Source organism: Corvus cornix, chromosome 3, assembly GCF_000738735.6.
Source record: "Corvus cornix cornix isolate S_Up_H32 chromosome 3, ASM73873v5, whole genome shotgun sequence".
NCBI lineage: Eukaryota > Metazoa > Chordata > Aves > Passeriformes > Corvidae > Corvus > Corvus cornix.
The window spans coordinates 105,882,055-105,906,425 of NC_047056.1; the positions used below are offsets into that span (position 1 = coordinate 105,882,055).

Here is a 24,371-nt window from a genome sequence, read left to right on the forward strand (position 1 = left end):
TGAGTCCCAGATGCATCTGTCCTTAGGACTGTTCCTTTTTAATTGATACTTCAGATGATTCCAGACCTGGCCAAATGCTGCAAGGGGCAAGTAGTAAGAGATATGACCCCCCAGGTGTGTTAATTAGTACCAGCCTATAGTTATATAGCTAAATCATGCATTTTTGGCAAAGTTTTACAGATTGCTTTCAAAAATGGTATTCCAAAATCTGATTCTTTGATCCTTTGAAATGAAGACAGAAATGTCTGCAGCAGGTCGAGGGGGAAAATGGAACAATGGTTTTATTAAGTCTGCTGAATTAGGAACCTGACAGCATTAGATGAAAGGAAAAGCAAGTCTCCCATCTCGACTTAAACTGAGCACACATTCACCCCACAGCTTCTGTGGCCAGAAATTCTGTTTTACTCAGTGAACAGTAAAGCAATAGGGCAGCTCTGAATCCATCCTCATTAGCAGTCTGTCTCATCTATGAGCAGTTCCCTGCATCTGTCGATTAAAGATTTGTCCTGCCTTGGTGAAAGGAGCAGGCTCATCGATGAGGTAATGCTTTTTTATTCTAATTAAGGACTTGAGTCATCCTATTATTGTAAAGTCCATGAAACAAAACACGTTTAAATCTGCCCAATTACATCATGTTCAATCCTCTTCCAAAGGAGAAGTAAAAAAAAAAAGAACTTTTGATTCTGTGTAGTTATAAATTTATCCTGTAGCCTCTCTAAAGGATCTCCTGCCTACTACTCCTCCCGTCTCAGTTAAGTAATGCTGGATACACCTGCAGAGCGGCTCACAGTAGCTCCTGCACACCTTCAGTGCTGCCCAGCTCTGCTGCAAATGCCTGTTCATTGCTGCCATACGGGAGGGGGAAACCAAAAGCCAAGAGTTCACTCAGAGGACTATGGAAATTATTTGAAAGCTGGTGCCAGCTAGTGGCAATGGCATTTTATTCCAGTTCCCTGGTATTACTTGGCTCTACAGTCCTTCTGTGTACAGAAAAGTCCATGTTAAGTTTTATCCCTTTAGTACATTGTAAACAATGAACCAGGTCTGTTACAAATCCTGCGAAATCTTTCTTAAAAGCAGACAATCTGCTTTAGCAATCTGGTCAAATTCCAAGCTGGGTATTTGCATTTACATGGGTGCAATTCCCTCTGCATTTCCAGTTGAATTAAGTGTTCTTCACTTACAGCCTGATGCTGCAATGAAGTGTTGCATGAAGAAATTAAGTCCTTGCTGCATTTTACCCCAGGTGTAGTTACATTTGTGTTCTGCTTGAAAACACCACCGGATGGTACACACAGCTGCAACACTACACAGACAAGAGAGCTATTTTCAGCCCTTTGGGCTTAGGATGATGGCATAAACACAAATTAACTATTTATAAAACCCATTAAAGTATATTCTGTGTTCTAATCAGAAAGAAAATGAAGCACATTAAAATAATTACTTAAACTCTTTCCCAAAGGATCCTCATGTTCCACCTATGTATGCACTGGAATCACTCAAGCCAGTCATGACAGAAACTCACCACTGAACTTTAAGCCAGGCGATTGCTTAAAAACCTGCGGAAATAACGACTGCATAATCTCATGGGATCAAAAATCCAACACTAGACAGGGAAATATGAATGCAGATAAGGACAATGCTGGCACAGGGAGGACTCTCACAAGTTTTCCTTAGGCCAGGGAAATGACTATTTCCAAAATAAAAGAAAACACAGAGCAGCCAACTTTAGAGCTGTGAGTTGTGTATCTACTCCAAACCCCACCAACAGTGTGAGTTCCCTAGCTCTGATCCCAAGGTACAGCTCTTTCTGATTGCCAGGAGCAGACATAGCAGCAATCACCTGTGCAATATAGAGCGCTTATGCACAGAACATATGTCAACTACAAGCCCGGGGGTACCCAAAGATCTGTTTTCCTGAGCATAATTCTATTCAGTCTGCCCTCCCAAAGAAAGCCATGAGAGAAGAGGGCCGAGACCTTCACATGTCCAACTCAACTCCCCTGGCTGGACAGTACAGCCAGGAAAGGGTCTCAGGTCCACTGCCTGGAGCCACACAAGCCTTGGTAGAGTTATGCCAAGAGATCAGGCTTCTCCCACTCAAAAGACGTAACACAGGATTAATATGGATGATTCCGTGAGATCCAGCAGCTAAACATGGCTTAATTTTCCATCGTTTTCTTTCAATCACCCTCAACCTTCCATTTGTGGGGGGACAGCAAGATTTGCATTAAACAAACACATTGGAAGCTGTTCTCAGGAGATGGGATTGGCGGCAGAAGAGAAAGGAAAGCCCACTGCATGGGAAAATACCACTCACAAAGCATCTATCAAAACAAAAAGGTTCAGGAGAGACAAACTGGAGGGACTGAATTCCTGCCGACCTGCTTTACTCCCTAGTCATTCACTTAAAAACAACCCCAAGGAGAGGCTACAAAGTTGCCCCTAAAAAGGTTGAGACCAGACACTTTATGAAAAGTGAGGCTTTTCCTTTAACTGGGTAGGTATTACAGAATTTTTGCTCCCTTTTCTTCTTTCTCCTCTCTTTGATGGAGAAGAACACTATACCAGACTATTATCCTTGGTTTTCAGAAAAATTTCATCTGTCAGTAGAAGACCAATGGGGTTGTTTACTGGGATGTTGTGAATTGCCAATCTGACAGCAGCTGGATTGGAATTGTGACAAATACTTGTGTCACTTGGCAAAGTGATGGTCAAACATGCCTTGCAACCTAAGCTTGTGACTCAACAACTGACAGAAAATAAAGATTTGCCTGTTTAAATCTCTGAAGGCTTCACAGCTGTGAGCACGAATACACACACTGCTAGGAAAACAAAGCCCTATTTTCTCGTTCATTGTTTTGACTATCTGAATTTTATTAAAGAAAAAATAACCAGTATCTTCTCTCTTCTTTGATGTTTTGACACCTTCACTCCCTCTTAGCTGACCAGGACAAAAAGACAAGTTGCTTTAATGCTGTGTATAAATCCTACTGAATTCAGAGGGGAAGGCAAACACGTACCTGGCTGGACCAAAAGGCAGCTGTGAATTTGCGAGTGGCTGAGGAGTAGGATGCCTGAGGAGTGGCAGGAATACAACCCTGCCAGCCAAGGACCAGAAGGCACAGCAGCTGAACACAAATTTTGACGAGTTTGCTCCAGACCATCTGTCCAGCAGACAGCAGCTGTGCTACAACACCATTCCAGCCTGCAGAAATTTTCTTCCTTGGAGAGGAAAATCCATAAGAAAGTACACTGCCCTCACCTATTACAGCTCTGGGCACTCCACCAATAAAACACTTGGAAAGATGCTAAATGCAGGATTCCCCTTAAGCTGACTTCTGCCTCTTCAACAGCCACTCTCAGCTGCCCAAGGTTTCTGGCAGAGGAAGCGAGATCAAATGTTGCCACTCATTTCGTCCCTGAAGACAAAAGGCTGAGGCCATTCCAGGGTCTTCTACCACAACAGGGAAGAGCAAAGGAAAGGAAGCACTGGGATCAACAACTCAGGAGTCAAACTCTAGCCTGGCTGCCATTAAGGGGCTGGGAAACACGAAGGTGTAGGATGCAACCCAGAAACAACTGCTGGCTTGTGTGCCAAGGTATCTCCTCCTGCAGCCTGCCTGGCTCCACAGGCTCTGGCAAGGCCAGGGCTGGCTCCTGGCTGCTCATTCCCTGCCAATCTGCTGCTCCAAGCCATCACCCATTTCATCTGCAGCCAGGAAAAGCACTGAGTGCTTTAATAATCTCCTCACCAACTAAACCCAGCAACAGCAAACCTCTAGCACTGGAGGTGCTTGAGCTTGACCCCAGCAATAAACAGCTACACAGATTGAAAAAACCTCTGGCAGAAGACACCCAAAAGGTCAGCCCTCACCAGCCCCATCCCTTCCTAACTATTGTCAGGACTTAGCTGTAGCTGTGTTTAAACACAACAGATGCAAAGCTTCCACCTACCCACGTGTCTGTATTCCTCAGGAGAGGCACAAATCTGGATGAGGAGAAGCCACCAGGGGAAATCCTGTGAAACAACAGTAAAGGCACAGAGTCGAAACGCTCCAGGACTCACGAGGAGATAGAAGAACTCTTTCCTAGGGAATACTCACCTCTGTGCAGTTTGCCAGGAAAAACCTATGCCTGAGGAAATATATGCTGACACTGAAAGATTTAGGGAGGCAAAGGAAAAAGGACAGAAGGGAGGAACTGTGTGTGGAGGAGAGCCTCCTGTGAGAGCTGCAGAGAGCTGATGAAGACAGGAAAAGAAAGCTCAGGAAAAGGTGGGTTCTCCCAAAGTGGTGAACAAATATTACCTCAGAAGTTAATTGCAGCTGAAAAAATGCATGCACTGAAAGGGCTGCTGCATCTTTTAACCCATGAGGCAGCCACACTCCTTTTCCAGAGTTGCTGCTACTTTGTTCAGAGGAGCTGGTTTGCAGTCATTTTAATCAGCTGCTGTCTGATGTTTTTTGGAATGAACTGAATACAAGTATTAAATTCAGTTGTTGTTAACTCCAAAGTGGGAGGAGAGGGATGCTAAAGCTCTTGGCTTCAACATACAAACAGTAAAACTCTGTATTTCACCCACAGAGGAAGAAGAAAAACCCAATTCAGTTACTGTGATGTGTTTTTTAACTTGCTTTAAGATTAAGACCTAGAAATGTCAACTTGATCTTGCTTGAATTAAGTAAAAAATCCACAACTGGATGCCTGAATTCCCTATAGAAAGCCAAGCCCTAGAGAACCTTGAGGGCAGAGTGGAGCAAAGATGGCAGCAGGCAGAAAGCTCTGTGGGTAGAGGAACATAGGGCCATACTGGCTTTTTTAGTAATGCCTTCACAGCCTGGGCCTGAGCACAGGAGCTCAGTTCAACAATTCAGGCTGTTAGATCAGTCCCTGGTACCCCCCTGGCATGGGACAACCTGCCTTCTGCCAAACCATCCCAACCACAGCCCAGGAGCCAGCACAGACCAGCAGCCACTTCCAGTGGGCATTCTGGACACAGCCAACCTCACTGAGAGGACAGGAGAATGTCATGGTACAGCCACGGCCAGACACAGCTCAGTCAGCCCTGGCCAAGGCACCCTGGCACGGCCGAGCTGGCTGAGCACTGCTGCTGCTCTCGATCCCTGCTTCACACAGCTCCCCTCTCTCCATGCCAACCTCCCTCAAACCACTGGCAAATCACACCTTTTTCCATTGCAGAATTTTCAACAGTACCATCAAGTTCAGGTGAATAGCTAATCCAACTTGTGTCTCTCTTCCATGCCTTGCCCTTCAGAGGATTAGCCTCTTTCAGATCCATCGCTCTTGTTCCTTTCATTCCTAAAGGCATTCCAGTTGGAGAACTCCCTGCAACTGAGACTAGCCACACAGTACTATTTTGCAATTTATGAGGAAAATCCTTTAAAACACTGTTAAAAGATACTGCAAGCTCTAAAAACCCAGATACCAAAGCACCATGGTAGCCTACTAAGGTTTTAAAAATATGTATCTGCAATGGATTTAAAGAAGATTTAAAGAAGAGTGATAAAGAGTGATAAAGAGCAGTGACAAAGCTAAGTCAATATACCTAATATTGCCCCTACAATGGGGAGTTAAATATGTATCTGATTTCCTACTTATAAGGGAATTAAAACATTTTAACAAAGGAAAATTATAATGATTGTGGCTTGAGAAAAAAAATGAAAAATGACCCAAATCCAAGAGATGCTAACTTTAAAAGAATGCTATGAGATCCTTACAGCAACTTACAAGTCACTGTATACTTACAGTGCTAAGAAAAGTGAAATAGAGCTAAAAGTGTGCCACTGCTACAAAGTGAGTATACTGTAATTCATTCCCTTATGCACAGCTGATATCAAGGGATCATCTTACTCTCTATTAGGAGTGATTTTTCTTACAGGACATGTAGATTCTATCCGAAGCTGAAAAGATTTCTACAAATGTCCAGGAAAACTTGCAAAGTAATTGGTGCCAATACACTGGAATACCAATATTCCAAACTATCAAGAAAGGCAGAGTGTGAAGAGAACATATTTAAATGAATTTCAACACTGCATCCCACAAATGTAATTTAATTTTGAGCACCTTTTATTCTAGGAAGAACCAGGTTTCTGGGGAAAAAAAAAAAAAAAGGAGGAGTGTTAAACGATGAAAATTTAATCAGAAATGTGTATTGTTTTTGACATGTTCCTGATCTGGACAGCAAAAACCCCTGTCTTTCTGTGGTTAAGAATCCCAGAACCACCCTGCTAACACAGAGAGAAAGCTTTGAGGCATAAGAACCATCAAGCAGAGAAACACGAAGCTTGTAGATCATCGTTAATACCAACAAAAGATGAAGAGCTGAATTGGCAAGTGAGTTTGCCCACCTGCCATCAGAACAACTCAGACACAGCCTTGAATGTGAGGCAGAGAATCAACAACACTGGGATGTCTCTTCCAGGCAAAAGGAACCAGACCATTATGAGCTTCCACCTAGATGATCACCAGCAATACAAAACTAGAAAAAAAAAGGCCCTAGTTTAGCATCTTACCCCTAAGGCCAGATATTTAAGTGGATATTGGGTGGTTCAGCAGCACAGCAGCACTGCTGGGCCAAATCCAATTCACAGCCTTCTGGCCCAGGAGGAGAAGTTGTTACCAAATGAAGCATGCTGACAGCATATGGAGGCCTGTGCTACTGGAGCAGTTTCATCCTCATCCAGAAAGCAAAAAACATGTAAGATTATGCCAAACACATGATTCAATTTAGGTCAGAGCTCTGCTGCTCAAAGCACTCTGGCCACCACTACTGTATGAAATGCACTGGCTTGTTTCAGTGCTCATCCTACATCTTTTCAATGGTTTTTCAGAGAGGAAAGGAACATGGATTTTTTTTTTTTTTTTAATTTTTAACCTGAATTTACTAGGCACTAGGGGACAATTTACTACTAAACACATTTCTCTATCTGCATCATCTCCTGTTTATTCATTCCCATGCCAAAGTAACTTCAAGCACATCTGAAGCACTAAAGCTGTGAGGCTGCAGCTACCTCTTCAAAGCATGTAAGCACCAAACATTTTAACAGGCATAGAAGACACCCTAAAATGGTCCCCTGAGAGCTGCCCATCCACTGACCACTAAGCTCCTGCCTTTGGCCTTTCACCCAGACACTTCTTAATAGATGGCACAGAGCTGGGATACAGTGCTGATGTCCAATCTGTTCTCCATTGATGTGAGATGAAAATACCTTCCATGGAAGCAGGATGAGTTACAAGAGAACAGAAACAATGTAAAATCCAACCCAGGATTCTCATTTCCACTTTCATGTTTCTGCCCCAACACTGTACATGTGAGAGTCAAAAAATAACAATAAATAGATATGGAAGTTTCTTTTATAGATAGCCAGCCACTCCTTCAGAGTGAAAAACATGACTGCATAACATGTCATGCTGCAGCTCTGTCCCAGTGAAGACCATACTTCTTATATAAATGAAGTTATTTTGATTCAGTAAGAATTCTGTACTCGGAATGGAAGCAATAAACTAAATGAGGATTAAATACCAGATTTTGTCATTCTTCAATGCATTAGAAGACCAAAATAATCAAGACTTTCAAATGCTATGTCAGACCGTGCAGAGCAGAAAAGCAAACTTCTTGCTTTTTTTGGCATAGCAAGCTCTTTACAGCTTCTATTTGTTGTAAGTTGGAAAATATAGCATTGCATTTGCTATCCCAATAGATCATTTTCCTATCCAAAAATGGACAGCTGCTTTTGTAAACATACAAACTAAGGACGATTTTGTGGAAAGTATTGCTTTATCTAACTCCTCATTGCGAATAGTTATTTAAATTTTTAAACTCTCCTTTAACATAAGAATAACTTTGATGCTGGGTAATTCAGCATGTTTTGTCAAAAGAGTAATATCCAATGTTTTCTAGTGATATTTAAAGGATTAAATATTTCAAGTATAAAGGGACAATATCTGGACATCTACAGTTAAATATTATTGTAATGGCAGGAGCAAAGTCCAAACAGTGCTTCCAGTATTAATCATCCTATTTGACCAAACTTAGTGTAGGGGACTCCAGCTTAGAACCAAGAGTGAATGATCCCCTGGAAATAATTTAATGTCACTGGGAAGCACCTAAGAGGGGTCTGGCTTGTTACTATCAGTTACTGCCTATTGCTATGCAGAAGCATTTTGAAAGCACAGGCTAGAGCCAAGACAAAGAACATTCTGTAGTGGCTGGTGACTCTGGGTGGCTGAAACAATCCAGTTGGGTCAGTCAGTGCTTACTGAAGATCAAGAACAGCTACACCTTCTCTACTTGGACATCTAAAGCCTGAGACACCCTAAAAAGTGAAGAAAACTGTCTGAAAATTACTGGACAGGTAAACAAACCCAGACACTGATATCAGGAAGCTCTGATTCAATTACTGTTTCTCAAGCTGTTACTGCTTATGCCTTAAATGTCATTTAGCATGTGACACCTTCAGACAAAGGAAAAAGGAAAAAAAAGCACTCAAAAGCGGCTCCAGACAGTGTAAACAGAGTCCAGTGTACTCCAGAACAGCACATCCAGTGGATGCTGGAGGGTTGATGTTTTGTGGTAGAAGCCTGCAGCGCCCTGCAAAGAACCTTCTGTAGCTGGGACTGTTATCAAGGCATTCACGATGTCCCTGTCACTTGCAAGTCCTGAGGAATGCACTGAAAAGGCACTACAATGTTTCTTCCCTCTACCAAGGCACCTCATTCATGAAATGCAGAGGCCCCTCCTCCTCTGTGAAATTTACCTAAAAAATGGTCAATGTAATAGAAGGCCCAGATGAGGGGACAGTGACATACAACAGCTTTATTAGAAAGGCTAAAATTTAAATACCTAATTTATAGGATTTTAGCCATACCTGATTACACCAAGAGGGTCTAAAATTTCCTCTTCTTCCTCATCTCCCTCTTCTTTTTTCTCCTCTTTTTTGACATTTTCCACTGTTAAAAGCTGTGAGATTAAGTCAGGTGTCTTCTCCTCTTTGAAAAAATCCAATGCCTCATTTTCTTCATCTTCTTTCTCCCTGTCATCAAGCATGTTTTTACCCTTGAAGTCAACGGCACTGGAAGATTTTGTTCCTGCAAAACACAGTAATGGAGGCAAAACTGAGTACATGGTATAACAACTACAGGTTTTTTTATACCTTGCACCTGGTTCCTGGTGGTTTTGTTCTGAGGAATGAAGGACATGATCAGCTTCAGTAAATCTCTTTCAAAACACTCCCACTGTTCCCTTTATGCACTGTCATTATGTGTCTGATCTGTTTACTGGTTTAAAGTAGTTAAGTAGAGAAAGATAGAGGAAATTAACTTTATCTGAGACACAGCAGCACATTTATTATTATTTATGTTCCTTCTACAGTCAACAGCAACAATAGAATTTCCACATGGTGATTCACCCCATCCAAATAAAGTCGTGTGAGAAGTTTCTCTCTGAAGTGACTTTTTCTCTCCACTGGCTACAGAGAGACTGTAAAAACTCTGCTTAGATGTAGGTAGCTAACTTTCACATAGCTAGTTGAGATAAAATCCACTTTTTGATACTATTTAATTAACTTGGGCTAAAATTAGAGCACTGGACAGCATGTTTCTAGAACAGCTCTTCAGTTTACACTGAAGAATGACGCCTGGAGTTCTAACACCCTTCAGTATGCAAGATGCATCCAACTCAGCAAATTCACCCAACTGAAACATAAAACTAAGTCTTCTCGCTGTACTTGTTACATGCAAAGGCCAGCAGAATGAGGAGAGAACGGTTCCTTGCTGCCGAGTTTCTGGATGTCCAGATGTCTGGAAGCAATTTAAAATAACGAGACTAGCTAAAAAAAAGGCTAATGAAAACTGTTGTGGATAAAATTTATGGTTACACCATTTTGACTACTGAAGTAACATGGCATGGGAGACTCATCTCACCCAGCTCTTCATGACTGCATCTGCCAAATCAGGGGGAGACTTACATTATTCTAGGGCAAATTCTGATGAACAGGTCGCATTACTTGCACCCAGTCTGCCCACAGAATGCAGCCCAGCCTAGTTTACCTGCAGATGTACACCATGGTTAGGTTAACCAGCAGGCAAACATCAATCAACATAAACTCTGAATTCTCAGTGCAAGGGGTCTGCTTTCAAGAGAACACTGCCAGGGTAAAAAAACCGCAAACCGAAAACCAAACAAAAACCACTTGAAAACCTTACTACTTGGATCTTTCCAGGCATTAAGCAGCTTTGCCCCCTTTGACTTTAGGAAGCTGCCAATTTCACAGAACTAATCTGGCCACACTTGACACTTCTGCAAAATGGGCTGTTCACACTTGTTAGCATGTTGCAACTGCACTTACTTAAAACTAACCGTCCACTAAGAATCCTGCACAGCACCAGGCTGGAGCATTCCCTGCTTGGCAGCTCTCAGCTGAATTAAAAGCAGAGAACTCGTATGTTCCATTCATTCAGTAACTCCCTACTACACCCAAGGGACATAAGAACGGAGCTATACGAATCACTAGAAAAAACAAGAGCTGAACATAAGGCTAAGGAAAACTAAGAAAAAAAATTTAAAAAAATTAAAGAGAAAAAAAGCTAACCAGAGAATGCATTTAACTAATAAAGAATCTGTCTCCTATTTAAATCTTTCTCAGAGTCAATAATTTGCACGAAAACCAGACAAAACATGGAAGAGTCACTCACTAAAAGGAAGACCCTGCACTGTCCCTTTAGGGTCCACCTCCCCACTGACAACATATGACTATTTAGCTTTCTAAACTTATATGTTCTGAAGCACAGCAGGACATCAGAGACAGGACAGCACATTGCTTGCTCTGGAGGTATCTATCAACAGCTCTGAATGAGGCATGTGTCCACTGAGAGGAGGGAAAAACACTAGCAAACATGACTGTGCAGCACTGTAAATGCACATGAGGATGTTTTCAGTGACAGCCTTTATTCTGGCATTCTATAGTTTTTGGCTACCTATGGAACTTAACACTTCCATAAAGCACGTTCATGGGAGACGGGACACTCACATCTCTTAGTTACCTAAAAATTCCAGTAACTCCGGACTCGTTGCTAGACCCTCATCCTTGGAGATGAATTTCATTATATCATTGAACATAGCTCTTCGTTCAGAGATGTCAGATTCTCCCACAAAGAGAACTTTTCTAGGCAGGAGTGGAAGAGAAACCTGTGGATACCGTGCTGCCAGTCTCTGGTAGAGTTCTTCGATCTCGCTGTACTTCTTAGAAACCTGCAATGAAAATGTGTTGCCTGGGTTAATTTCTTTGCAGGAGAGACAGGAGCAGCAAAGAAGCAGTTTAAGTGCTGTGAAACATTAACTGTGGAAACTGAAGTGGAAAACCATGCATTAGCAAGGAGCTTTATATATGGCCTAGCAAAAGCCTGTTATGTACCCAGTGAATCCTCAAGCATTGTTGCTGGTCTTCTAATTGTGTTATTAAAATCCACTGCTTAATGAAATTAAAGTTCATTGCCAGAATCCATTTGTCTGACTCATCAGCTAATGAAATACTGGGAAGGTCACTGCTCCAGATACTTTTCTGACAGCAGGAATCCTTGTCCACTAGAAGTGATGCCCAGTCCTGAGACAGGAGGGAAGAAAAGCCCTGCCTGGTAGGTATATATTGGAGAAGGCTGCCTATATCTTTGCACTATTGTCCCATTCCTCACTCCTGGTGGCTTCAGTGCCCTTTGGCTGCTTAGGCCTAAAAAACTGTCATGTTTGCTGCCCTGCAGAGCACATAACACAAAAACCTAAGGGGAAATACCTCAGCTGACCCCTATCTATTCAGTTCATCCATGAGAAAATAAAAATCAACAACTTGGCCATGGCCTAAAAGGTTCTTATACAGGGAGATGCCAACAGTGAATGGAGTAACTCCTTCTGCAGACAAAGACAGGAGAAATAAGGCTCAAGATATTACAAGAAAAGCAACAGCTATGGGAATGTTGGTTAGAAAAGGTGTGGCTTCTATGCCACATTAAGTACTGAATTCAGTAGCTTAAACCAATACACAAAACCCGCACACAAAACTCTGATATTACAGATGCAATGAGGGTGACTGTCATGTTCTGCAGTATTATACAGATAATATATTTGCCAAGGCCCCACATGGCCTCATAATCTACTAATGTGTTTCAATTAATACAGACATTAAAAAAACAACCCAAGAAATTGTGCTAGTGGAGTGCATAGGACACAGATATTCTTTTAGGGTCCAGCTCTTATCCTCCTATAACACGTGTTTCTGAACTCTAGTGGAGTGAATCCTGATTAACACTGCAGTATGTGCAGTATTGCACATACTGAGATGGATAAAAAAGATGGAGACACACAAGCACCACATCTTGGAATGCAGAAATGCAGAGTTTTCCCATCAACACAGTGATAAAAGAAAGTCAACCTAACAAAATGCACAGAAGGGAGATGAGCTACAGATTAAAGCAGAATCCCTACACTGCACCTATACAAGCAAACTAAACAGCATCAGGCACATTCCCAGGCACTGGAACCTGAGACCATCTACTAGAAACCTCATTTATAGTGTCTACTAGAACCTGACAATGTCTGGCACAGTTCCCACACTCTGGGCAGCTATCATGCACCCAGGTAACTCTTCAGCCCAAGATCTGGCCCAGTGGAGAGACCTCTCAGCAGCCAGTTTGAGTTCTGATGCACACAGCAGATGGTAAGAAAGTTTAATCCTGCACATGTAGCCAGACTGTGCGAGCTGCTCTCCAGGCCAGGGAACAGGCCCTAACAATAACAGGCACACCTCGACCAGTTCACTGATTCAGATCTGGGCACAAACAGCAACAACCACCTCAGCTTTTACGCTTCCGTGCCTTTTGCAGTAATTATCAACCTAGCCAGATGATTTGGAAAAGCATTTGCATTTCAGCTGTACAATGTTCACTGTGGGTTCAGTGTCCAGTCACAAAAGGCAAGCAACTCTGTAACACACATCTGAAACACAACACCCAACCTGAGTTGACAAAGGAATAAAAAACAAGAATTTTAGACTTGTAAAAGCAACGAAGGTTAAGTGTGAGCAACACTGTACTCCACATGCGGGATCTGAAATGCCATTCAGCAACCAAGTATTAAAGTTAAGGGCAATAGAGATGTTCCAGAATATCGTAATCTTCCCATCTAAAGACACCCAAAAAAAAAGAGGGAAAAGCAATTCCAGAGTTTCTGAATTGCTGTACATTTCTAGTTTGATAGATCCCAGTAGCACTCTGAACAGGGTATGATGCCTGAGCACCTCCCAACAATACTTTGTAAGGTCAAATGTAAGGGCAGTAAGGAATTCACTGGTGCTCTTTCAAAAGAATAAACACCACTACCCTCCACCCAGGAAAAAAAAAAAAAAGTCTGATTTGTGAAAAACATTTAACATCTAATTAATTTCAATAATAACTACCAAATTAATTTCTGAAAGCATTACAAGACAGCAGCCAATCAAGGTTATGCCAAAACAGTTTTTTAAAATACTCTAACACTGAACTGAGATACACAAACTTATTTCTTTCCCCACTTAATTTTCATTCCTCCTCTATCAAAGTCTGTAAATTATTCATAAATCTCAATTTATGTCTAATTACACCACTGAACCTAAAGCAAACGCACACCCTCGCATCCCATCACTAATTGCGCCTTTGTGGATCTGCGTGGGCTTTGAACAACGCCGGGAATGCACACGCAACATGGAATACCAAGTGCGACAGCACTGTCTCCAAAGCATACTAATGTGCTTCCCAAAGCCTGCAGCACACCGTGCAGGCCAATATCCAGCAGTGCCGCGATGCCCTCTGCTGGAACACCCCGCTGCACCAGTGAGGTGTCAGACCTACAGCCAAAACCATTCCCCTAAGCTTACCTAAGCTCAGAGGGGGCCCCTGCAAGCCCCTGCCAGCTGGGGGCTCCTCACCCACTGTCCCTGTGCCTCAAGCCCAGGCAGCCACAGGCTCCTTGACACCCTTGCTCAGCTGTTCTGCCAGATATACCTTGGGTTTGGTGCTGGGAATGCTGTGGTAAGGCTGGCTGAGCCCAGACTGGTGCACTGAGAATCACAGAATGGTCTGGGTTGGAAGGAACCTTAAAGATTATCCAGCTCAATATCGGAGGGACACTTTCCACTAGACTGGGCTGCCCAAAGCCCCATACAACCTGGCCTTGAACACTTCCAAGGATGGAGCAGTCACAACTTCTCTGGGCAACCTGTTCCTGTATCTCACCACCCTCACAGTAAAGAATATTTTCCTTACATCTAATCTAAAAAACCTTCCCTTCTTCAGCTTATGGTCATTCCCCCTTGTCAATTCCAGGCCCTTGTAACCAGTCCCTCTCCTTCTTTCTTTCAGCCACTTTAGGTACTGGAAGGGGCTCTAAGGTCAGCCTGGAGCCTTCTCTTCTCCAGGCTGCACAGCCCCAGCTCTCTCAGACTCCTCACAGGAGAGGTGTCCCAGCTCTATGACTACCTTTGTACCCTTCCTCTGGATCTGCTCCAACAGGTCCATGTCTTTCCTGTACTTGGGACCCCAGAGCTGGATGCAGCAGCACAGGGGCCTTACACAAGTGCCAGCCACGTTCCAGAGAGTGTATTTTCTCAGGTCAAATCCCAGACATCACACAGAGCATTCTCACACCTTTCCAGTCAGAAAGCACTGCTCTGCCGTGACAATTCTGGACCTTTTCAATTTGACATCCTCTGTCAGTTTTCCAGGAGAAAGGTGTACCAGCATGGAATAAAATTAAACCTTGCTTTTCCTGGTTATCACTTACAGCCCTTTGAAAATCCTTGATGGATCCTATGGCCCAAAATGTCAGGATGACAACTAAGCGCTACTCTAAACCCCATTTTATCAATCCTATTAAGTAAACAAAGTTCCATTTGATTAACATCCAAATATTTTTCTTCTGCTGCCTGTAATTCCTCCAGGTCTTGATCCTGCAGCTATCCTCTCCCCCTCCATGCCTCTAACTGAACTCTGTGAACACCACCTGTAAGTCAGCCTGAGTGCACACACTTCAAGGAGCTCTGTCAAGTCACAATATCAAAGGCTCAATCTGTTTCACTTCAAAAGAGTTAATCATGCAAATACAGCAAAGCATGTGCACATTTGCCAGGTCAAGACCCTATTTGCCTGTAACAATTAACATCCAACACAGAACTTAAAAGAGAGACAGAGATGGGTTGGATATTTTTTTTTTTCACTAGGAACAAATAAATAAGTTGAATGTGATCAAGTATCGCTAGAAGGTTAAGAAAACCAACGGGAAGTTCAAAGTGAAAGCCTGAAGTTTGCTACTAATCCCTCAAATCTCATGCATGTGCCTTGCCCCCCTCTTCCCAAGGGCCTCACACATGAAAGTACACACCGGAATGGCTGCAGGATACGAGCCCGGGACTCGCAGTTGTGCGCAGAATTTGATCCCACTCAGTATTAATGCGACTTAATGCCTCCTTTCCCTTTAAAGCTCCTTTTACTGCCCCATTTCTGACCTCAAACTTGTCACCATATGCTTTGTATCTACTGCAAAGATTTCAACAAAATGGAGGTCTTAGAGCTAACTCAAACCCTTTGCCAGCCAGTGCACACCAGCAAAGAGCACTCTTGATTTTACAGTATTTCATGAAAAACAGGGCTACTGTGACTTTCTTCTTACAAAGCCCACTTCTTAACACTGTCAGAAAATGGAGATCCAGCAGCTCTGTCCTTTAAAAGAACTAGCTTTGGGTACAGGAATCAAAAGCATCCCTTCTTCCAGGCAGCACAACCCAAGCTTTCCCTTGGAAACTCCCAATTCAAGCCGTACCAGAATTAATGCTGCTCGGTGACCCCGTGGGTATGCATTACGGTAGATTTTAATTACATCACCACATGCTGTTCTCCCCATCTGTTTTGCCCAGCAGAAGAGCAAAAACTCTAATATTTCTTTTTAATCAACATGAATCCTTAGTGGCTCCTGAACCTATTGCTACACTGAGCATGGATTTCTCCCCCCCCCACATCACAGAAGTCATAAAATGGAGGAATTTATCTTCACAACACACCTGTATGGTCAGGAAAAAGCAACTCCAATGCACAGATTTTGAGGCCCAAAAAGAGAAGGCCAACATATGCAAAAAGGCAATGATGAAAACATAAATGAAGATACACCCATGTACTCATACATCCCCACATTTTATGAGAGGAAGACAGTTCTATAGTAAATGCCTCCCTCAATTGTGCTATGCCTGTCAAACACCAGTAGTTATTTGTTCAGCTTTGAAAAAGAAAAAACTTGACTAACAAATAACTTGTACAGAAGAATCAAACTGGATGCAGACACAAAGAGAAGGCACTAAAGGCTGGGTGGATTTTTAATAAGGCTGGGAAGGGAGAAGTTAATTGCTAAAAAAGCTGAGGTGTGGCTAAAAGAAATGCTTCTAAGAAAAGTAAAGCCTTTTCTTTTTATCACAGAAAATGGCAATTCTACAGGCAATAATTAAGTATCACCTTGGCAGCAGTACCAAAGAGAAAACCAATTTCCCTCTTTCGATAGTACAAGAGTATTGTGACCTTTGAAAGAAATGCAGCTGACTTTTCCTTTAATTACCAAATATAACCTTAAGGTTAAGCAGTTCCACAACCTTAATTTAGCATTTTTTAAAATTAAAGAATCCCTCCAGTTTCTAAGAATTTAGATTTGAATGTCATCACAGAAGTGAATTTCTTCTTCTGTTAATGCTTCACAAACATTTTAATTAGAGATGCCTGCCGTGATGCTGATTTTGCATAGTCCTATTAAGGCTGGGGAATAGGGCACTCTGGATTGCTCAGACCCACAGTAAAGGCTCCACAGGTCAGATCTGGAATCTCTTTTTCATGTTCATCTGTTTTTTGACAAAGGGCTTTAATACACCTCTCAGTCTTGACAGGATGGGAGGACAGAGCCTCACACTGCGCCAGGGCAGGTTCAGGTTGGACATCAGAAGGAATTTCTTCTTGGAACAAGTTGTTAGACATTGGAATGGACTACCCAGCGAGGTGGTGGAGTCAAGAAATGTCAGGACACGGCATCTGGTGCCTGGTTTAATTGACAAGGTGGTGATCGGTCAAAGGCTGGATCAATGACCTTAAAGGCCATTTCCCACCCAAATGATCCTGTGATTCGACCCAGTGTGGTCTACATCGCATCCCAGAGATCACAGCTAGCTTAGAGGACGCTTTTGCCGTGCTCACCATCATTTTCCAGGGAGAAGAGGAGCCGCTGGAGCCGCACACGCCGCTGACCCCGCTCCCGGCGCGCTCGCCGCTGCCGCCCAGCGCCCGCCGCGCGCGGTGCAGGCCCTGAGGGCAGGGCGGGAGCGGCGGCGCCTCCGAGGCCTCAGGCACCGGGCAAGGAGGAGCCACAACACACGCACCTGGCTCCTCCCCAGGCGGCCAAAACAGAGACAATCCGAAAATCCGTATCCAGAGACAATGAAAACCCTACCATGCCTGCCTGCCTTCTCTAACCTACCCGTCACCTCAGCGCTGTGACATTGGCTCCTTCCTCCAACTTGACAGTTTCAACAAAAGCAAAAAAGATGTCCCGTCTCCCATTCTGCTCCAGAACAGGCACACAGTAGTTTCTTCTTCTTCCTTCAGATGTCTCATCTCACTCTGCTTTTTGATACAAATCTGATGTGTTAGATCTGCTGCCCGGTGTAACCTCATCATTCTCTGCTGTTCCCCAGGTAGGTGGGGAAGGGTCACAGCTCTTGTTTGTGCTGCTCCAGCATCCAGCAGAACAGGGCACTGCACAGACAGTCCAGGTGCAACCCACATTCCCTGGCAGCCACAAGACTGGGACTTCTCTCCAGGTTAAGCTGTCTGTCTCAGCTCCCATGACTGTGAGAATCTTTTGGTAAAATGTGACTGAAGCTCAACTCACCCGAACATAGGGTAGCCACTGGTACCTTGGATGCTGTACTGTATTCTCCTCACTGTTTCAGGGCAGTGCCAATGCCTTCATGTCCTCTGTCACACCTGCCAGCCCTGTGCACACACCTACTGTAATTTAGGGTTTCTCAAATGGTACCACACATTTATGTTATGCAAAGTGAGCTCCCCCACTCCACAGATGCTCAGCTACGTCCTTTTCTGCACCGACTGGGATGGGAATTTAGAAAAGCAAATGCAGACATCTAATCATAGAGAGCAGATTATTCTGCCCAGAAACAGGCATCCCATGCCATCTGAGAGGCTTTGGGGTATCCAACAAGCTTGTGTGGGGCAGGCAAATACCACACAAAAATCTATGGGAGACCTACAACCTTCTGAAGGCCAAGTGAAAAATCCCAGGGCACCGCCAAGTGCACACAGTGACTTGTGTGCAACTCTATTGACCCTCAAGCATTTTAGCCTGTATTTGAAGCCCCCCACCGCAGCTGTCTAAAATGCAGATGCTTTCCCTCTATGGTCAAAGAAGAGAGACATTTCCAGAGGATGAGTCACATCATTTCCCTTCTCCCCACTGACCATACAAGCAGGGACAGACTCAGATTAAAATATCCAACTTAGAGAGAGCTAAGTTAGGACAGGTGAATCCCTCTGTTCCTTCCAGTAATACATACAGACAGGACTCATCGGAATGAATCGATGGAAAACATCCATTCTCAACCTCCCAGCTCATGGTTTTAAATTACTCTCACACAACAAACTATATAATATATCATATTTAGTCAGCTGAAAAAAATGTAACTGATGAGATAAATGTTATTCTCGTCAGGCTCCACCAGTTTTCTTCTTCATGAAGAATGAAATGTCAGGAGGCCTCACAAGAGGAGAAATCAGGAAGGCTCATTTCACTTGAGAAGAGCAACTGAATGCTGAAAATCCTCCCAGAGAGAGCAGACATGGGAACACACAACCCCAGCAAGCAGGGGGGCCTCAGTACTAAGTCTGTTTCTCCTCTTTAATGGACAATCTGATTTTATCAACTTATTCTTAAATGACACAAAATGAAGTTAGATGATAACAGCCCAGTTTAACACCTCAGCTGTAGTCAGATTCTATCTTCCACATAACTGTGTGGGAATATTACATAATATAAGCAGGCATTGCTGCATGAAAAAAAAACAACTGCACATCCCCTTCTCCTATCTGCCCATGTCTGGCCCTTCCTTGTCCTAAAACAAATTTTAATGAGGCTGTGCAACTCACAGGCTCAAGGAACAGGTGTAAATCAGTACTGAATAACAACCCCCAAAATACCCATTTTTAGCCGGGAGCAGTTCCTCAGCTGACGTTATGGAATAGCCACATGACACTGGCACACAAAGGGAAACGCTGTGCGAGCAAGAACAAGCAGCCAGGGATGAGGAGGGAGACTCCTATGCCATCACTGCTGCTTTATATATAGCATAAGGTGTGGGATAAATGCAGGAGATCTCATCAAGCATCTCTTTACAACACTGACAGATGTTTATCTGCAAATCAGACGTAAGTTTAAATAGGCTTTTATCAATCATCTTTCATGGAGTGTGAGTTACACTACAGGTCATGGTCTACCAGGTAACCACACACTCACATCACTCTGACATTACAGTTATTGAAAAGACATCTGAAAAGAGCAGATGTTCACAGGATGCAAGAGGGTGTGTCCTTTTACAGTCAATGGACAGAGAAATGCACTTCTTGGGAGTGGTTCAGCAGGCAGCTAAAAGAAGATCAAATAAAACACCCTAAAAGCATCTTTTCCCATCAGGTTGATAGACAGTCCCAGGTGAAACAGCTTAAAGTGGATGTGCACATGCCATAGATGACATTAATTTCACCTGTTTTAAGTCATGTGCTGTGTTCTCAAACCTTTACTCTGCAGGTATATTGGAAAAGACAATCCAGCTCAGTAATATTCTATATGGACACTTCCTTGTAAAACTCTCTTACCACGGATTTTAAAAGCCGTGTCAAGGTAACGGGTCCTTTCAAATAAGCTGTTATATATTTATTTCATGCTTATGGACCATGGTCTAGTATTGATACATACATTAGAGAAACTAATTAGTAGCAGAACTTACAAAAAGCTTAATTGGTTTCTATTTGTTGATCCATACTGAAAAATGCATTAAAGGCAACAACAGTCATTGCCACTTTTAGCTCCTGGAATAAAAAGTGCAATTACTGTATGTATAATGGAATATACATAATGGAATAGGAATTGGAGAAATGGTACAGACTGTGTTGTCCTACCAAGGACCTTGACCCAGAGAGGCTGTGATTGATGACAAATTATCTGCTACATCACGACAGAAATAATCAAAGCTGATTAAGAAAGTGATCACTAACACAGGTCTGATTAAATATTTACCATAAATTGAACCACATCTTCAGGCTTGTGCTTTGCTGATTTGAAGGCAGCCAACCGGGTAACAACGACAATGTGATACTCGACATGGCCAGACATCATCTTCCCATGGATTTCCTGGTATTCTGGCACTGACAAATCCAGCCCTGTGTGTGTATTCTGAATTTGCCTAGGGAAGAAAATACACAGAGTTCAGGCATTGGCACAAAGATTTTTAACTGTCCCTCTCCCAGGATCCGATTAAAAGCCCAAGAAAATCAGTGCAAAGGTTCTCATTGGAACAGCACATCAGATAGACCCAATACTGTTCCTACTCTACAACAAGACAAATTTGGACATGGCCTGTATTCCATGACAAAGCACCTGCCACAAGCCACTCCAGGCAACATGCCAGGAACACAGCATTTCTCTGAAGAGATGCAGATTCATTCAGAACAGGACTTTACTCACAAGAATTGAAAGTGCTCTTACCCAGCATGGCAGGGAGAAGATCCCATGATCTCTCATCAGGTTTCTTTTGAGAAAAAGGTCTGTTCATTGTGACTCATGCCAAGCCCTATCCACCTCTTCTTTATCTAAGGACATTCCCAGGAATGACAGAGACAATAGCTGAAAGGGGCCATGAAAGGAAGAAGCAGCTCCCTGGAGCACATGGACAACTTGAGGTCAACATCTTTGTGAAGAGCCAACCAGGGAACTTGTTGTCAAACAGTCTTGTTGTCAAACAGTCTAAATGGCACACTAGCCAAAACATCTTGGCTTTCCCACAGAAAATCCTACTGGAAACAGAACTACCTGTCCTTTCATACCCAGTTAAAGAAGACAATCATAGCATTAACCTCTGAGAGTTGCCAGCAGTCAAAACCACCCACAGCTCCTCTTGAAGGAAAATGCAACAAGGGGACCTGCTGCTGCAGTTTACTCAATGCATTTTTTTCCTCCTGCCAGCTTTAGATCCACAGAACTGTGGTGTTACCCTCCCCCTGGATTGCCACCCAAGGAAATATTTATGATGTTTTTGCAAGAGGAATGCCAGGATCGTATTGGAGTGCTCACACATCAATAGGAAGACCAAGCAGCTGCTGTTGGAGCATTAAACAGTATGTTTAATGAACTAAACAGTCTGTTTCAATAGCCTGAAAAACAAAACTGATCAGAGATCCATCCCTTCCCCAAAGTTACCCTATGCCAAGCCACAGCACACTTGCTATCACTGGAACCGAATATTCTGCCAGAATCAGAAGTTTATCATCCAGAGGACTGAATACCCTCTGAACAATCTCTGAATACATCCTTCCTATGTGTGAGTGAATGTTTTTTACTGAAATCAGAAGAGACTGATTAAAAGAAAACCAAACTAGGATCACTAAAGATTTTTTCTGCCTTTTTAAACCTTAACCATGAGGATTATCAAGTCCCACCCACCCTGGATTTTCTGTGGATTGCAGAGGTGGCTTGTGGAATTATTACCTCCTCCTTTAGGAAGTTTAGCTACATTAACACAGGTGCCTTTTCACCTAAGGATACACAATGCATAGAACTTAATATACACTTCAAGAGGCTCAAACAATCTAGTTTCAAACGAAGTTTCAAAAGACTCCTCCTGTCATGTCAAAACTCAATCAGTTCTTATGAAACCTGAGCTTCCCCAAGAAGGCAAGCTCTGAATCTCTAATGCAAAGTTTGAATAAAAATCCTTTTAAAGAGAGTATCTTGGGGGTTCTTGATAAATAGGACCACAATAAACAAGGGCACAGACCCAGTTTTGTACCCAATCCTCTTTGCAAGCCACGTTTAAAACATTAGGGCTTTAACAACAGCTCTACCATCTCCAGTATTTTGACGATGCTACTCTGTCTGCTCCCATTCTGTTCTCATGTTCTGCCAGCCAAGAACTTGACTTTACACATCCAGACAAAATTTTGTTCTCAGTTACACACGGTTGGCTCTCACACAGGACCAACAGTGCCTATGTGTGAATACAGAGGTGCCTGGCTTTCACACAGCAGCCTGTGGTACCTGCAACTACAATCATCCGGAGTGCTGCCTCCTTCAGTGGCAGCCAAAATGCTGACTCAAAGGGCACCTACCAGTAAAAGCAGCTGGATCTGGAGTTTTTTAGAATATACCTGCAGCAGAGGATATGTTCTTATAAGAGACTTACAGATCACAACTGCCTTAAACACTGTTAAGATCATGTAGTGGTTTGGTCCAAAATACTCATTACTGTTTATCTGCTGTGAGATAAGAATTAGGAGAAATGCAAAGCAGGCACCAAACTTGAAAGAATATAAAGAAGTTTATTAACAGACCTAAAAGAAGAAAAAAAAATTATACCACCTTCAGAACTCTCCTCCTCCCCCCACCTTCCTCCCTTCTCCCACTGACAATGTGAAAAGACAACCCTTAAGATGTTCAGTCTGTTTACCACTTCCATAATAACCTTGTTCAGTCCATTTAGAAAGAGAAGTCTCTTCTTGCTCATGCTATGAAAACATTATCACAACGAGACAGCCGCCCACTTCCAAATATTGTTCAGTCCATTTAGGAAGAGGAGTCTCTCTGCCTGCATGTGAGTCCTTTCCCCCGACTTGCAGCTTTTCCCGCAACTGCTTTCGAGGGTCCACTCTTGAAGTTTTTTGGGGTACAATTTTAAGGTTGAGCCGTTCAGAAACAAAAACAGAGGCCCTTCTCCTTCCCTGGGAGCAAAGGGTCTTCATCATCTTCATCGTTAGGACTATCTCTGGGAGCATCTCTAGGAACTGAGGTTTTCTCCTTTCCCATTTGGAGCAAAAGTCCTCATCTGGTTCATCTCTAGGGACTGAGGTTTTCTCCTTTCCCGTTTGGAGCAAAAGTCCTCATCTGGTTCATCTCTCCCTGTCCAAACTTCTCATGAAATTACAGCTGCGTCAGCATCTGCCTATCTCAGTGCAGGTGCTTCTGCTCATGAGTTGAACACTCCACCCCCATATCTTCATGAAATTACAACAGGATACTCTGATATATCATAGCTTCACAACAGAATTTCAGCTTTAAGCATCTCCTCTCTCTCTTCCTTCAGGGTTTCAGCTCTTCACAGCAATAAAAGGGTTAATCTCACCTCGGCCTTGCAGCTTTGCAGCTGGAATGTTGAATTTTTCTTATCGCAGTGGAGAGGGGGGAGAGCCGAGCCGCTCCGGCTGCCCACGGCAAGGCAGTGGGGGGGGTTCCACGGCTGGAACAGGTCCATGGCTTCAGGATGGCCGTGGCCCGGCCCGGCCTGGCCCGAGCAGGGCCTGGCCGGGCCCACTGGGCCCTGCTCGGACCCTGCAGCCACCTGTCCCAGCACTGGAAACGAGAGAGAGCTTGGAGGGGGAGTTTGCCTATTCTTAAATGTGGATCACAGAGGTGATCACAACTTTAAGTGGCTTAGAGAATTGTCCATATCCAAACTGGCCAGCTGATAGGTTCTATCAGTTCCCAGAGGAACCTGTAAGCACCCCTTAGCAAGGACGTCCCTTCCGGGACTATGCTTGCTAACCTATGACAGATCACCAAAGGACTTTGCCCACTATGGCAGACTGCATAAAGAAGCAACCCCACCCCAAATTTGCCCCTGTGAATTCCTGAAAATATGGAAAGTAAATTAAGCCACGTGATGGGGACTTGAGATAAGATAAAGGTGGTAATATTGATCAAATTATCTCAAGCCTAAGAGAGGCAAACAAGGCTGGGGGAGAAGAGTGTATCACTGCAAGGAGTCCACGGGGAAGACCAGCTCAGCAGCTGTGCTGAAGGTCAGCTCTGACTGGAGGAGACCATAGTCCACTGCCTCAAAAGAAGAGACATACTGAGCACAGGACATTCACACTCACATGTGGGCCTGAAGGTATTTATCCCTTCTGATGGGGCATAACAAGCTCAACTAGAGGCAGCTGTCATGTCTTAAAAGGTCATAAACCATCAAAGACACCCAAAGCATCCCAGACTTACTTTTGGGGCCTTCCAC

The 24,371-nt window shown here is 43.4% G+C and overlaps 1 protein-coding gene across 1 annotated transcript in view; it reads right to left on the reverse strand.

Moving 5' to 3' along the window:
* The window catches only part of HS1BP3 (HCLS1 binding protein 3), a 51,899-nt gene that overhangs the window by 23,905 nt on the left and 3,623 nt on the right, over positions 1–24,371 (reverse strand). The window contains exons 2-4 of the mRNA XM_010393267.4: positions 20,387–20,552; positions 11,065–11,272; positions 8,892–9,111 (exon numbers count right to left, since the gene is read on the reverse strand). Of these exons, the coding sequence (XP_010391569.2) occupies positions 8,892–9,111; positions 11,065–11,272; positions 20,387–20,552 (594 nt within the window). The remainder of the gene's footprint in view (positions 1–8,891; positions 9,112–11,064; positions 11,273–20,386; positions 20,553–24,371) is intronic.